The sequence below is a fragment of the Anomaloglossus baeobatrachus genome, chromosome 10 (assembly GCF_048569485.1).
Source record: "Anomaloglossus baeobatrachus isolate aAnoBae1 chromosome 10, aAnoBae1.hap1, whole genome shotgun sequence".
In the NCBI taxonomy this organism is placed as follows: Eukaryota; Metazoa; Chordata; class Amphibia; order Anura; family Aromobatidae; genus Anomaloglossus; species Anomaloglossus baeobatrachus.
Genome location: NC_134362.1, coordinates 42417596 through 42433762, shown reverse-complemented (window position 1 = coordinate 42433762; position 16167 = coordinate 42417596). Strand labels below are relative to the sequence as shown.

The window sequence follows — 16167 nt, the reverse complement described above, 5'->3', positions numbered from 1 at the left end:
CTTTCCTTTATTCGAAACAGAAGACCTAGATATGACAGACGACATGCCCATAAAGACCAACACGACCCTCTCCCCCAGTTACAAAACGATTCTGCTAGAATAAACTGTTAGAAGAGAGGACTTAGAGAACCTTGGGACATGGGAAAGTCCAACTACAAAGGGTGAGGACTCGCCTAGGAGTCCTTGGTCTCAAACCGGTGAAAAAAAACACTTCCCCTTTCCGCCCATGCCTCAATGTTCAGTTAGGCAGGTTTTCCGATAAGTCTTTCTACCTCTCTTCCTAAGGGAACATAGTACCCTTAGAATTCAGAAATGGCAGAAGTAAGTCTTTAGGGGGGACTGTTGAGGATAAAGAATTGAGTATCCAAAAATACTTAATTCAGCCATTTCATAGACTCAGGTATATAGTTTAGTAAGATGTAAACTAACACACATATCTATGCATGTTAAGCAAAGGAAGAAAAAAGGAACGGCACTCACCGGTAATTGCTGTGAAGTGTTCAGATTTATTTCATGGTCAGAGGATACATGCTTCGGCGTTACAGGGAGGGAATGAGGATTGTTAGCACAAAAAGACTACGGCCGTTTCGCCCCTGTAGGTGGGGCTTCAACAGGTCTTATCTATGCATGTCTTTGTTCTCTTTTATTCTTTTACTAATACGTTTATATAAGTATATTGCATATTCAGTGTATTTTCCTTAGACTCAGTATATACTAGGATATATATATATATGTATAGCTTGAAGATGGCTGCTATTTCCTGTCCTGCACCCAAGACAGATGGACAAAAGAAATTCCTGGAGCCTGGACTGACCAATCCAAGGAGGATATTCAGATCTCTCTACGTCATGAAGCCCTGACCTACGATACTTGATTGGACTAAAACTTTTGTTTACACCCCTTTTACTTCGTGGTCTAATTGTCTGAGAATAAAGATTTCAGTCTTGCCTCAGCCTTGGTCGTGAGAGGAAGAGTTATAATTGATTCCAATTAATTATTATTCTTTTTCGCCGTGCACAAACGACATTTTAATTCGGAACAACGGTCAGATCGAGGGATCACTTGTATCCCATCTTCAACAACTGTATAACATACTAACAATTTCTGGAATTGGATGTTTGAAGGCTAGTAGGTTTTTTATGGTGGATCGTAAAGCAATAATTATCCTGAAGTCATTGTCTGAGATATTATATTTTATCTTGATATCCAAGAAGGTGATAAAGTCTATTCCATTATATAAATCTTTTACCTTTTTTGGACCCTGTTTTCTCCAGTTTGTGGGAATATTTTCTCTGGCTATATAGGCCAAAAATGTAAGAGGGAACTCTTTTATCTGTTCAAATTTAGTAGTGTCCAGTTTATTTTTATTTCCCTTAAGGTTTTTCCAGATCGCGATTGTAGAGGCCAGGGTGGGGTGTACAGGGAGAGGAAGGTTAGTATTTTGCAAATGGCGTAAAATAAGATGGCCTAGCGATGCATAGTTATTATAATCTAGTTCCAGATCCATCCATGCATGAGATTGATTGTTCTGAATCCAGTATATGCTTTGTCTAATTATGTTTGTTTTGTAATAATTTAATATATTTGGTAAACTGTAACCTCCTCTTTTTTGGGTTTCAATAAAACATGCCTAGCAATCCGCGGCCTCTTGTAGTTCCAGACATAGCATTTCAGGATGGTTTGTAATTTACTCAAGTAATAGGTGGGGATTAAGAGGGGAATGCATGTAAAATAATATAATATCTTTGGTAAAATCATCATTTTGAATGCATTAACTCTCCCCAATCAAGTGATTTCATATTTTTGTAAATTAGTTGCTTCTTTTTGGACTTTAGCAATTAAATCTTTCATGTTTATGTCTATTAGAGATTGGAAATTATTTGTAATTTTAATTCCCAAGTAGTTCAAGGACCCCTCTACCCATTTAAAAGATGATTGATTTTTTATGTTGCTAATGACCCGATTGTTTAAAAAAAAAGGGAAGGATTTCAGATTTTTCAGCATTTAGTTTATAGTATGAAATTTTGGTGAATAATTCCAATGTGTTTTGTAGTTCCATTAAGGAGTTTATCGGGTCAGAAAGAGTGAGAATTATGTCATCAGCGAATAACCCTAATTTGTGATGTCGAGCTCTGGTTTGAATTCCTTTTATTGCTGGGTTAGATCTGATATATTCTGCCAGGGGTTCAATAGCTAGTATAAATAGTAAAGGGGATAAGGGACATCCCTGACGGGTTCCATTTGATATTTTGAAGGGACTGGAAAGATGATTATTAGAGTAAATTTTTGCGGTGGGGTTGGAGTATAGGGCCAGGATGGTATAAATAATTTGTTGGTTGAAGCCGAATTTAAGAAGGGTTAATTTTAGATACATCCAATTGATTCTGTCGAAGGCTTTTTCTGCATCAAGAGATATAATCAGGGATGGTATCTTTTTTTCATTTATACAAGAAATCAAATTTAAGATTTTTCTTGTACCATCTGGAGCTTGCCTTCCTTCTATAAATCCCACCTGGTCGTTGTTTACTATTCCCGGCAAAATAGTTTTTAATCTTTCGGCAATCAATTTCGTGTATATTTTAACGTCCGAATGTTATAAGCGAGATTGGTCTGTAATTATTTACAGAGTCCAAATCTCCTTTGGGCTTTGGCAAGACAGAAATCGTTGCTTCAAGCATTTTATCGGGAAATTTGCCCATTTTTGCTACTTTGTTGAAAACCTCGGTCAAGTGGGTTGACAGAATATGGGAATATAATTTGTAATATTCATTAGTGAACCCATCTGGCCCCGGAGATTTTTTGTTTTTAAGACCGCTTATTATTTTGTTAATTTCTTCTACAGTGAATGGGGCATTGAGGTTATCAAGATGAGTTTGGGAGAGTTGGGGAAGTTTAATTTTATCAAGGAAATTTTTAATCAAAGGTTCACTTGGCTGGGGAGTAAGAGAGTCTTTATTTAGATTATATAATTTAGCGTAAAATTTGGCAAATTGTTACGAAATTTCTTTGGGATGGGTTATTATTGGACCGTCTGATTTTTTTTATCTGAATTCTTCTTTTTACTCTAAGTTGTACTAGTTTTTGGGCCATAAGTTTGGAGGGTTTATTTACAGATAAGTAGTAGTTTGAATTCATGGTAAAATTAAAACGTTCGTACTCTTTAAATAATACTTTTTTCAGTTCTATCCTAAGATCTAAAATTTCTTTATGAATGGTAGGGGAATTAATATGGGATCCTTGTAACTTACTTTCTTTTTTACTAATTTCTGTCTGTAGAGTATATATATTTTCTTTGTTTTCTTTTTTGGATAGCCCCCATTTGGATTAAATTACCCCTCATTACTGCCTTATGAGCATTCCAGATTGTTGTTGGGCAGATTTCATCGGTTACATTTTCTTTAAAATATAGTTTTATTAGTTTTTCAATATGGGGTTTATAAGTTGGCGAGTTAATCAAAAAGGGGTTACATTTCCATAGAAAATTATTTTGAGGAGAGGGTCCCAGGATCACTTCACACAGGACAGAGGAATGGTCCGAAAATGTTCTAGGATTTATTTCTATTTTCCTGAATTTGGTAATAGAGAGGGTATTACTTAATATGAGATCTATACGTGAAAAAGAATGATGGGATTCTGAGTAAAAAGTATATTCCCTGGAGGGTGTGTTAAGGCACCTAAATACGTCGAGCATTTCCTGAAAAATCATCCATTGCTTAAGAGATTGTTTTTTGAGTCGATTAGGTGCCGTTGAATCTATGTTATTATCTGGAACCACATTGAAATCACCCACAATTATGAGGTCCCCCACTCTAACCTCTTGTGTTTTATCTATCACCCGATCTAGAAATCCAATTTGTGAGCTATTTGAAGAGTGGAGGTTAACTAAAATACGCAGATTGTTGTTTATCAGGCATGTTAAGATATGATATCTGCCTTTGTCATCCTTAACTTCTGAAAGGAATTTAAAGTTTAGGGAATTTTTTATTATAGTGATGACTCCTGCTTTTTTTTTGTCCTTCAAGGCTGAGTAGATATTTGAATAGTTCTTGTGGGAGAAATTTGGGTGATTCATCCTGGCAAGTTTTGATTCTTGAATGCAGATAATATCTGCATTAGAGGATTTAATCTCTTTCCAAGTCAGGTAACGTTTTGCTGGGGAGTTTAAACCTTTCACATTGTATGACAAGATCTTTGTTGTCATGACGTTATCAAAACACTCAAGTAATAAAGTAGTAAGAGAAGATGGGGAAGAGAATTTGGAAGGATGAAAGATGAATGAGGTATGAGAGAAGGGTAGAGGGGGGTAGAGAGTCAGTACTAAACAAAGGCGGAGTAAGAGAGAAAAGAGAGAGAAAGAAAAGATAACAAGAAACTATAATTAGAACAGAAGATATAAGATCTATTAAAAGCAAAAAAATTTAAGAAAAAAACCTTATTTAAAATTACATTTTTTTAGCAACTAGTAATTACCTTCACTGTAAATAGATATGCCAATACAAACAGGTTAATAAAGTATTTTACCTATAAGTTTACAACAATAAGTATCAAACACCTATAGAAGGTATAATAAAGGAAAGAAAAAGCAAAAAAAAAAAATCCTTTAGGGTTCTTTCCAAAAAAAAGGTGGAAAGGGACCTCAAGTAGGCAATAGTTTGTGGAAAGAAAGGAGGATAAAAATAAAAATAGGTTTTCCCGACAATGACTTATTTATAAAAAAAAAAAAATAATTAATGACGCTCCAGTATAAGCTCATTCGGAAATACTCTCCTATTAAGTTGACTATGGTGAAGTAGATGATTATATTCCAATAATAGTTTCCTTTGGATACGTTGGAGAGTCCTCTGGAAGATGAGCATCCTAAAAGGAATAATGGAAGGCCTACTGTGTGTTCATCCGACAATCCTCTTATAGTCGGTTGGCTGTAGAAAAGTGGGTAATTGTATTCCAACAATAGGACCATGGTAGTCAATCAGGATAAGTTCTTATAGATGAGTAGTCCTTGTAAAATAAGACAATGTATGAAAAATGTATATTACAAAATTCTTTTGTGAATTGTGCGGATTTATAATCCATGGTGTAGTATAATTTTAACATTTCCAGGTTCATTTGAAAAACATCTCAGTGAGAATCAGGTTTTGTGCTGTGGATCCTCACTTAGAGTCGCAATGAGCCATAAACCTTCCTCAGGAGTATAAATTGGAGTTATTTTGTTCTTAATCCAGACCAGGAGTTTTGTGGGGAAACCCCATTTATACAGAATTCCCCATTCCTGTAAACGTTTGGTAGTATCTGTAAAAGCTCTCCGGGAGGCAATTGTCTCTTTAGATAAGTCAATGAACACCTTTATTTGATTATATGGTTCTGGAAGAAATCTGTTGTTTCTCAAGTATCTCAAAAGAATCTCCTTGGTACTAAAGTAGTGAAATCTTAATATAACGTCTCTAGGTAGATCAGATGGTACAGTTCTGGGTTTTGGAAGTCTGTGTATTCTATCGATTGTTAATTCGGGCTCTGACAATCCAGGAATAGCTTTACGGATTAGATTTTTAACATAGTCTACTAGGTTATTATTCAATATGTTTTCTGCTATGCCCCTCAGTTTTATGTTGTTTGTCCTAGATCTATCCTCGAGATCTGCCACTTTATGTTTTAGGGTTGTTAATTGACTCTGGATGTCACTTTGATTTTTAGAGAGTTCTTCAGTCTTGTTTTTGACCTCTACAATTCTGTTTTCATTGTCCGATAGCCTACTGTTGACCGCCTGAAGGCTATCTTGTAAAATTTTTGTCTGTTTGCTGATTGCCAAATCAATATTCTCATTAATGGCGTTGAGTAGGCTCCCAAAGAAAACCTTGATATCGTTGTTTCCGAATCCAATAATACTATCCAGTTTGGCCAATGTCAGAGGATCCCTGACAGGAGACATAGAAGCAATAGAGTCTATTCTTAGCTTTTATTTATCCGGGCTTGTCACTTCTGAATCATCACTAGAATCTGAGATTGAGCTATAGGTAGCAACATGTTTTGTGGAAGGGTTTTCTTCATTGTCTCCTCCTTTTCTTTTGAGTGAAACTGACGAATCCATATCCATATGGGAAGAGGTCGATGTGTCCAGATTGTCATATATAGAAGGAATCAGCTTAGTGGGTTTAATGTATTGTTGTTTATTACTATCATTTGACATCCCCCCATCTTGATATGACATGTTGATTTTACCTATTATCTCGTTTTGTTTTAAACAGTCTTGATGGTGCGAGGATATATGGTTGTTTTGTGTTTTCTTATGAGATATTTCTCCTTCCAAACTTGTACCTTTAAAAGAGTCACTGTTTGTTTGGGTTACCATGTTTGAATTAATCACGAAATCTCTTGGGACTGCCTTTAAGGTGTTAATCCTAGGATCAGGATTATTTTTTTGGAGTTTTTTACTCGTATTTAGATTGAAGGTTTTCTTTGGAATATATACTGGTTTCACTTTCTGTTTAGTGTCTTTATCCATCTTAATATGTTTTGGTGTACTGCCCCTTTAAATATTGGCTTAAATATATGGATTATTTCGTAACCTTATGGTATGAGGCGGGGTTCCTTCAATATTTTTATTAAGTCCTCTTACTAGTGTAGGAGCTGGATCAGCCTAGCTACGTTGAGTTGAGCTGTCAGATCCAATGTAAAGTGCTTTCCTGAATATCTGCCGCTATCAGCTATATCAGATCCTCTGGCTGCCACATATCATTGGATACTACCAAGTCTGCAGCATATTGGATAGGAGGCAAAGGTTTATGCAATTTATTAATGACTTTTACTGACTGTCACACTTGTTCTTATGCTCTTTTCCAAATAATGATGAGTGGTAATATATTCTTTATTGATAATAAGAGGCTGCCATCTTTCCGATGTAGCTATGAGTTTTACTTTCACTTTACCTCAAACCGTTGTTATGGCAACAACACTTGCTGTAGCTCGAGCTCAGTCCTTTAATGGGCCTTTTTAAAGTTAATAAAATCATTAAATTATGTATGTATGTGAGACAAAAGTTTTTTCAGCTGGTCTTAGAGAAAACTAGGTGTTTCAGTGAGACCAGAGCAGAGCTTTATTAGGGGACTGTGAAGCGGTAGGAAGACTATTAGGCTATGTGTCCACGGTAGAATGTACCTGCGGATTTTTCTGCATGAAAATCCGCGACTTTCGCGGCAATTCCGCACCTTATTTTTGCCGCGGATTACCGCGAATTTGCCGCGGATTTTGATGCAGATTTTTTTTTTTCCCCATTCTATACCCAAAATCCGCACCAAAATCCGCAACAATAATTGACATGCTGCAGATTTTTCCGGATCAAAATCCGCGGCAAATCCGCCGCGGAAAAATCCGCAGCATGGACACAGCATTTCCAAAATGCCATTGAAATGGCTTGGAAGTGCCGCTGCTGCAGATTTTCGGAAAATCCGCGGTAAATCCGCGGTAAATCCGCAGCGTGGGCACATAGCCTTACAGTGTACTACAATTACACTTACATCACCTCACCAACTTCTGCCTTTAATATCTCAGCTATCCCAGCTTTGATTTTGACGAGGTAAATTTCTACAGTATCCTGGGGATCTCCAAAGTCCAAGGAGTCACTAATGTAGAAGGATCACAGTCTTGACATTTTTAATATCGTTGCTTTTGAGGAAATCCAAGGGAGCTCACTTTCATTGGCTCCGCCCACAAGCCTCTTTCTATGATGTGTATTTTCTCTGCTTAAAAAATGCAGCATCTTATAGTTCCAGCAAAGTGGATGGGATTTATAGAAATCTATAATTTTTTTTTTATCATAACCTGATCTGCGGTGCGTGTTTCAAATTTGTAACATGTCCATTCCACTTGTGGTTATGCTCCATTTTATGTAGAAATTTTTTCATAAACTTGATTTAGATGCAAAAAATCTACCCGTAAAAAAAGTACATGAACTTTCATTGCTTTTTAGTTGCAGAAACACATCAAAAACACAATAAAAAAATCCACAATAACCGAATTTATATAATAGGTGCAGAAATGCTGCAACGTCAAAAACGCCATCCTTTATGTTTTCTGCTGTTTGTGAATCCACTTCTGTCCTTGGCTCAAATTAGGGGACCTGATAAAAGTATCTTATGAGCACCTCATTATAGGAACAAATTAAACAATTAATTAATATTTACCTTTTGAATATCCCACTATTACAACTGCGTGGTTTAATTTTTTTGGATCGCAGGATGTAGGATGAATTACTCCTCTTTTGTAATGCTGTATTAGCACAAAAAGAAAGTCAGTATTTAGTAGTAAGAATCTGGACAAACTGCATACATATAATTATTGCATCTGTGCTGTTTTATTTTAGGCAAATGAGCTGTCAGTCATGCAGGGGGAGGCGGTGCTGGGCGGGGAATAGAGCTGGAGTGACGGAGGCTTCAGATCTACAAATAGCTCGTCAGCCTCATGCAAATGCTGACTTCTCAGTAAAGTAAGAGCGGATCGCCCATGTAAAGGTATTGCTGGAATTGTCTTTAAAAGAGCTACTTGTGCCTAGAAATATGTTGAGGTGTGAAATCCTGCTGACAGATTTCCTATACTTGGTCACAATTGGTGTTAACACCGTTGCGGCAGGATGTGAAGTATACATTACAGCTGACAGCCCACTGCTTATGGTGCCGTCTCTGCTCTTTAGCGAGCACATCTCCATGATGTTCTGTTACAACTTAGTGCTGGAATACTCTGCTGGCCATGACGCAAAAGAATGTTATAGTACAGGAAGGGGTTAATCATTGTACAACTAAGACAAAGAAATCCGGCAATCAACACAACAATTAGACCAAAAACACAGTGCTATAGGTGCAATATTTGGTTTCACATTCACATCCGCCCTTGCTAGAGATGTCACTGGTCTCCATCATGTCGGATATTCTGACACCGCGCTGTTGCCGGCTGATAATTACTGATCTGAGACAACAGAGCAGATGCTGTAACTGCAGGTCACACTGTGCACACCGAGCAGAGATGAACAGAACTGACCCTGAAATGAGTGACGCAGGGGAGGGACTGTGACAGTGATTGCAGCCTCTGCTCCCTGCTCTGATGACGCTTTGTTTGATTATCCCAGCATGCATTGGGATTCTCAAGCAAAGCGTCATCACAAAGGAAATAGGAAAAAAAAAGAGAATAGCAGTTAGGAAATGGTAGGGCATTTTATATTTCAAGTATATTAGAAAATAGCTTAGATTAAGGCACTAAACTGATAGGGATTTAGAATGTAATTCAGTTTGACTTCAGGTCGATCCTTTAGGGTCAAGATTGGCTCTGTCACCAAGGAATAAATATATATATATATATATATATAATGTCGCGGGCGGGGGAGGGGACGCTGCGCTCTCCCACTGCTCGGGTCCGGCTACTGCTGCTCGGTGGTGGCTCGAGCGGTGGGTCGGATCCCGGGGACTCGAGCGGCGTTCCTCGCCCGTGAGTGAAAGGGGGTTGGGGGTTTATTGTCCGTGACGCCACCCACGGTTGTGGGTTGTGGTGAGGTTGGGACACCACCGCTGCTCTGGACGGGGATCCCGGGAGCGATGACAGGGAGCAGCTTGGATGTTGTTTTCTCCCCTCCGTGGGTAGGGGGTTGGTTGTCCCGGGGCCCGGTGAGGGGTAGGGATGGATGGCAGGCGGGTTACGGGGCCTGGTGAGGTGCAGTGTCGCAGGGGCAGCGCTGTGCCGCACGGCACGGTGGTACTCACTCAGCCAATGATGTACGCAAAGTCTCCGGTAAAACAAACGGCTGGATGGACGGGTCCCACAGACGGCTGCGGTGTTTTGCCTCCTGGCAGGTTGATGGTGACTGCCTTTCCCTGCACCTGTGTAGTGTAAACGGTTCCAATGGGTTCCCACCGGTAACCCACTCCCCAGCTTTGAAGGCTGCCGAAGGAGCCCCTTTTGCCCGCAGGCTCTGGCCCTGGGAACTGTAGCCTTGGCGGTGACTGTGTTTCCCTCTCTCGGTTGGACTGTTGCCTTCTGTCGGGACCTGGTTGCTGGGAAACCCAGGAGGTTCCCTTCGCTAACAGATTTGACAATTTCAACGGCGACTCCTAGCCTTGTCGGTGTCCGTAAGCCCTGCCGGCTGGTGCTGGCTTCTCTTTGCGTACCGGTCCGGTACCTCCGGGCCACCGCCCGTCCATGGTCCTTACGGCTTGCTCCAATAGGCCTCTCCTGCAGACAGTCACCACCGTCCGCCAACCTTGCTGTACCGTCCGGGCCACATACCCAGACCAACTTCAGACTGCTCTTTTACCACTTTACTCTTCACCTCCCTAACTGATCTGAACTGTTTTCCTGCCTCCAGGACTGTGAACTCCTTGGTTGGTGGGACCAACTGCCTGGCCCACCCCCTGGTGTGAACATCAGCCCCTGGAGGGAGGCAACAAGGGTTTTTGTTTGACTTAGGTGTGCCTGACCGGGGGTGTTGGGTGTGTTGGTGTAGTTCTGTGACGACCTGGCTTGTCCAGGGCGCCACATATACAGTGTGTGTATGTATATATATATATATATATATATATATATATATATATATATATATATATATACATATATATATATATATAATATTGTGAGGCAGTGACAGGGGTAATATTTGAAGACTGCTATGTGTCCCCCAGAATGTGTCTGGAAACCCTCTGAGTTTGCTATAGCTATTACAGGGAGTATAGCACAAAGGGTAACAGGGAGACAGATCCCTCCTCCCAGTCCAGGTTTTGTAGCAATCCTCATGTCCAGCATTTTAGTTTAAATCTGGCAGAGCACATCAGGGTGTGTCTCAGTTGAGAGCCAGGCTTGATGAAGCTACACATGCTGTGTGAGCGGAGCTGGCTCTGTGTGGAGTGAACACAGGCCAAGAGTGTGAGCCTAGGAGAACCTTAACAAGACCCCTGCGGTTAACGGGGTCCTAAGGTAACAAGACTTTTTATACCAAGGACTTGTCTATATGCACCGGCTGTCATCTGAAAGAGACTTTGATTGTGGGAAATTGGATCTATTTATGCTGCAACAATAAATAGACTGTTGGTGTGAACACGCTGCTGCCTCATGTTTTTGCCCAAGCAACGCCGCTACCTCACAATATATATATATATATATATATATATATGCGTACACTTTTGAGACTATTTTTTTTAAACAAAGAGTCAATCATCTGCTTACCTTCAGACCTGTACTGTTTATACGCACAACAACTGTTCCATTGACCTTTACAAAATGGGCCATGACTTAGAATAAAACAAAATCAATATAGAATTATATATGCATTTATGAATATAGTAATTTAATTGTTTGCTCTTATTGCTTTAACTGTGCTACACTGTATTTCCCTTCATGCCAACCATAATATTTTAGTTCCCTATCTATAATGATAAATTTGTCCCGTCCTCTGCTCTGTCCGGTCTCTTCTTTCCACCACCATGCATCATGCTCTTTGGGCATCTTCACTGTTTTGATGCCCTGTAGACTTCTGACGTCTGCCTGCGGCTTTGTCTGAGTCTCTGTCTTTGGTTATGCACATTGTGATGTTGTGATTAAGCATCCAAGGTGTTGCCCAAAAGTAGGCTTTGGGTGTCAAACGCAAAGGCCTACTTGATACTGGTGGACAGTAAAGATGTCCAAAGACAAAGAAGATATTCCGGAAAAATGCTCGTTTCCCATTGAGTTCCATTATGCTCGGTACTTGTCCAACCTGCTCGTTTCGAGTATCCAAGCACCCGAGCATGGTAGTGCCGCAAAGCATTCAACTGCAGTAAAGTGCTGACCGCAGTAGTGGCTCTGTGCACCGGACGTGATCATCAAGAGGTGCTTCTTGCGGACCGCAGACAAATAGATCCGCCCATGATCACGTCCAATGCACGGAGCCGCCGCTGCTGTCAGCGCTTTACTCCTGTTGAATGCTTTGTGCAGCCGCTATTAAGCATTCAACTGCAGTAAAGCCTTGAGAGCAGACAGCAGCACCGTGCATCGGACACTATCTTGGAGGTGTCTATGTTCCTGTGGTGTGCAAGAAGCAGCTGAGGACACCATGGGAACGGAGGACAGGTGAGAATATATTTTCTTAAGAACCTCACCCAAGTATAAGCTGAGGGGGGCGTTTTCTGCATACAAAATGGGCTGAAAAACTCTGCTTATACTCGAGTATATATGGTACTCTGCCTCTCAGATCTAACTCCTGAGGACTGCAGTGAAGCGGCGCAGGCACGCATGTGCGAGATCTGAGAGGCAGAGTACCATATATACTCGAGCATAAACAGAGTTTTTGTGCCCATTTTTTTTATATGCCCTATAAGACGACAACCGGCAGATAAAGTGGGTTGTCACTCAAAACTATAGGCTGCTTTACACGCAGCGACATCGCTAACGATGTCGCTGGTGAAAGCACCCGCCCCCGTCGGTTGAGCGTCACAGGGAAATATTCAAGCTTTGCTAAGAGTACAACAGTATACAATGTACAGCAACATTCGCTGAAATTCTTTGCAGTAAAATCATCCACGTAAACAAAACGTATATTTACACAAATATTATGTTTTTTACCTTCTTCATTTTTGGGGAGCGATATATAGTCTTTAATGGTAGTTTTAACAGAATTGATCTTTTTACATTTTTGTACTTCTGCTTTGTATGGGTAAACTTTTTCAGACACCAAACCATCTGTAGAGAAAAAATGTAGAATATATTAATAATTTTTATAAGTTTTTTTTTTGTTTTTTTTTAAATAAATGAATAAATTATTATTTTTGTAACACAACAGAGCCAATATATTTCAGACATTACTAAGAATCCATCTGCATGGCGTTTCGATTAAAGAGTGTTACCGGCTGGGACATTTGTGGCTTTTCCATTTGTGATGTGATTTTCAGAGCTCCCTTAGAAAGAATGAAGAGCGCTGCGCCTGCTTTGCCCCATTTCTGTTATTGAGGCCGGAGTCACACTTGCGAGTGATTCGCATTGCATCACCCGGCACGACCACACACTCTCCTAACAGCAACCAGTCAGCTGTATAGAAATACATGCAGCTGAACCACTCTTGTCAGGAGGGTGTGCGGATGTGCCGGGTGATGTGATGTGAGTCACTCGCAAGTGTGACTCCGGCCTGAGAGTGTGTAAAGAGGCCACAAAAAGGTTTGAGATAACTGTGGGTCACGTCTATTAGCATTTGTGTGTTATCCTGTCACTATGCCATAAATGTTTCATAGGAGACAGCTCCTTTAGAAAACAAAAACACACAAAGCTGGGAAGATCACCAAAATATGTTTAGTTTATGTTTCATTTTAGCGTTCCATTCAGTGACCTTATCTGTGATATACAATGGGATGGACACTAATTAGCTCTGTTCCATGAAAATCACATTTTTTTACTGTTACTGTCCTGGCACCAGCACCGGTATCTGCTCCTTTTCTATCATTGCTGCCGGGTTTTCCAAGTAAACTAGAAAACTCATTCTACATCATTGTTTAAAGCTTTCAATTTCGACTATTTCCTTTCCGAGTATTGAGTGAGCTTTGCATTCAGTGGCCATATGTATTTCTAGAATTTGCCTCTCCGTCAATTGCTCACATCTGGTGAATCATCTCTTCAGCAGATTCCTGCTTGCTTATCATACATCTGCATTTGCTTTCTGGCTCAGATCTGTGGTTAACCATTTGTTTGCTGCAAGAATAATGAACTCTGAAGCTGTTCACACTACAACCCTGCTCCAACAGTGTGTAAGTAACCAGTTTCCTTGTATATCCATTTCTCTTGCTCTGTGTCTTCTGGTTTATCCTTCTCCGCTTGTCTACCTGCCATCCTGCTCACCCTACTTTACTGAACCACGTGCTATCTGGCAAGTCCTGTCATCGCCTCGGTCCTATGTTGCTCCCCCAAATTTATCTACTTACTCACCAACTAGAACTCTTTAGTAACAGTCTGTTGAACAGACATCACCTGCCTCCATCCAAAATAATAGGCCCAGTATACACCGTTCTAAACCCAGTAATGACTGAACCATCCCACCTCTGGACACATTTTGCATTTCTTTACAGGAAACAAAAGGTAACTTACTTTGTTTTATGAGCCACTTAAACGCCTCCTCAACTTTCCCTCCTTTACAGCCATTTTTAGAAGGACCACAATCCACAAGCTCTGTAAGAAAAAAATAAGTAAGAAAATGTGAATGCAGAAGTAACGTTACGACGAGGAAAATTACAAAGAAGACATTCAGCATGACGGCAGAAATATAAAGGTTTAAAGGGAACCTGTCACCAGTTTTTTGCACTATAAGCTGCAGCCACCACCACCGGGCTTTTATATACAGTATTCTAACATGCTGTATATAAGAGCCCAGGCTGTGCTGTATAACATAAAAAACACTTTATAATACTCACCTAGAAGGTCGCTCCGGTGCACAACAGTCGGATGGGTGGCGCCGTTCTCCGGGACCGGCGCCTCCCCTTTCGGCCATCTTGGTCTTCCTTATTCTGAAGCCGGTCCTGCAGAGGCGCACTTTGATCTGCCTTGAGCAAAGTGCGCCTGCACAGGACCTCAATGCCGGCGTGTGTGCATGACATAGACGCGTTTTTGTTATACCCAGCGGCCTGGGCTCTTATATACAGCATGTTAGAATGCTGTATATAAGAGCCCAGTGGTGGTGGCCACAGCTTATAGTGCAAAAAAACTGGTGAAAGTGATTTTTTTTTTTACATCAACACATTAGAAGAGCTATAAAGGGTGCTTTACACGCTGCGACATTGCTAACGATATATCGTCGGGGTCACGGCGTTCGTGATGCATATCCGGCGTAGTTAGCGACATCGCAGCGTGTGACAGGTAGGAGCGACAATCAACGATCGCAAAAACGGAAAAAATCGTTGATCGTTGACACGTTGCTCCTTTACCAAATATCGGTGATGGTGCATGCCACAGGTTGTTCGTCGTTCCTGCGGCACCACACATCGCTATGTGTGACACCGCAGGAGCGACGAACATCTCCTTACTTGCTTCCACCGGCAATGCGGAAGGAAGGATGTGGGCGGGATGTTCCGGCCACTCATCTCCTCCCCTCCTCTTCTATTGGACGGCCGTTTTGTGATGTCGCTGTGACGCCAAACGCACCTCCCCCTTGAAGGAGGGATTGTTCGGCAGCAACAGCGACATCGCAGAACAGGTATGTGCGTGTGACACTGCTGTAGCGATAATGTTCGCTACGGCAGCGATCACCACATATCACACCACCGATGGGGGCGGGTTCTATCGCTCGCAACATTGCTAGCAATCGCTAGCGATGTCGCAGCGTGTAAAGCACCCTTAACTTTATCTGTCATCAAATCAGCTGTAAATAAGGTTTTATGTAGAACAATGTGGGTTATATTAAGTGTTAATCGGGACTTTGATATTTTTTTTATCCAATGAAGGTAAGAACTTACCTGCGGGTAGTTGCTCACTACCTGCCTGTTCCGCACTGCGTTGATCTCTCCTGGCTCAGGTGGAGATTCTCCTGCCAAATTTACTTGAATACCAAATTTATATACGGTAGTTTAAGTAATGCAACCATGTGTTATAGAAGAAAACTAAGAGAACTATACGGTAAGTTTCACCATTTTTCTTTTGATGTAACCATAAGGGTGCTTGTTTGTTTACTTTTTTGTAACATTTTGGGTATATATAAATTATTGTACATTTTTAAAAAAAATTTGGGGGGTAAAAATTGCCTTTTTTGTTTTTATACCATTTTTATTTTCAATCATGCTGCAGCCAGTTCCTGATTTTGTTTCCTTTTTACACCCTTTTTCCATTTATTAAAATAGTCATTTGAAGGCTATTGTTTTTGTTGGAGGAATTGTTAAACATGTATTTTGTTTTTAATAAAATGTACGGTATTTAAAAATCGGATAAAAATTCCAAATGCCCTGAAATGCTGAAAAACACTCAATTCCATGAAGGTATTTGGTTTTCACAACATTTCAGGTGCGGTAAAAATGACCTGGCATTGTCATTCTCCAGGTCAAAATGATTAAACTAATATTGTTTTTTTATTATCACTTTTTTAGTTGTTAAAAGAATTCAGAACTTTGTAAAGCATTGATATGGTTTGTGATATTTCCTGAGATCTTTTTCTTTTCCCATCATTGGACCTGTATGAAGATTTGT

The 16167-nt window shown here is 40.3% G+C and overlaps 1 protein-coding gene across 2 annotated transcripts in view; it reads right to left on the bottom strand.

Moving 5' to 3' along the window:
- LOC142254494 (cathepsin W-like) overlaps positions 1-16167 on the bottom strand; it is a 70017-nt gene that overhangs the window by 27879 nt on the left and 25971 nt on the right. Inside the window, exons 6-9 of one of the 2 annotated variants that reach the window (XM_075325578.1) lie at positions 14083-14163; positions 12574-12690; positions 11200-11264; positions 8178-8262 (exon numbers count right to left, since the gene is read on the bottom strand). In XM_075325578.1, coding sequence (XP_075181693.1) covers positions 8178-8262; positions 11200-11264; positions 12574-12690; positions 14083-14163 — 348 coding nt within the window. The remainder of the gene's footprint in view (positions 1-8177; positions 8263-11199; positions 11265-12573; positions 12691-14082; positions 14164-16167) is intronic. The other variant, XM_075325579.1, reaches the window with a different exon arrangement.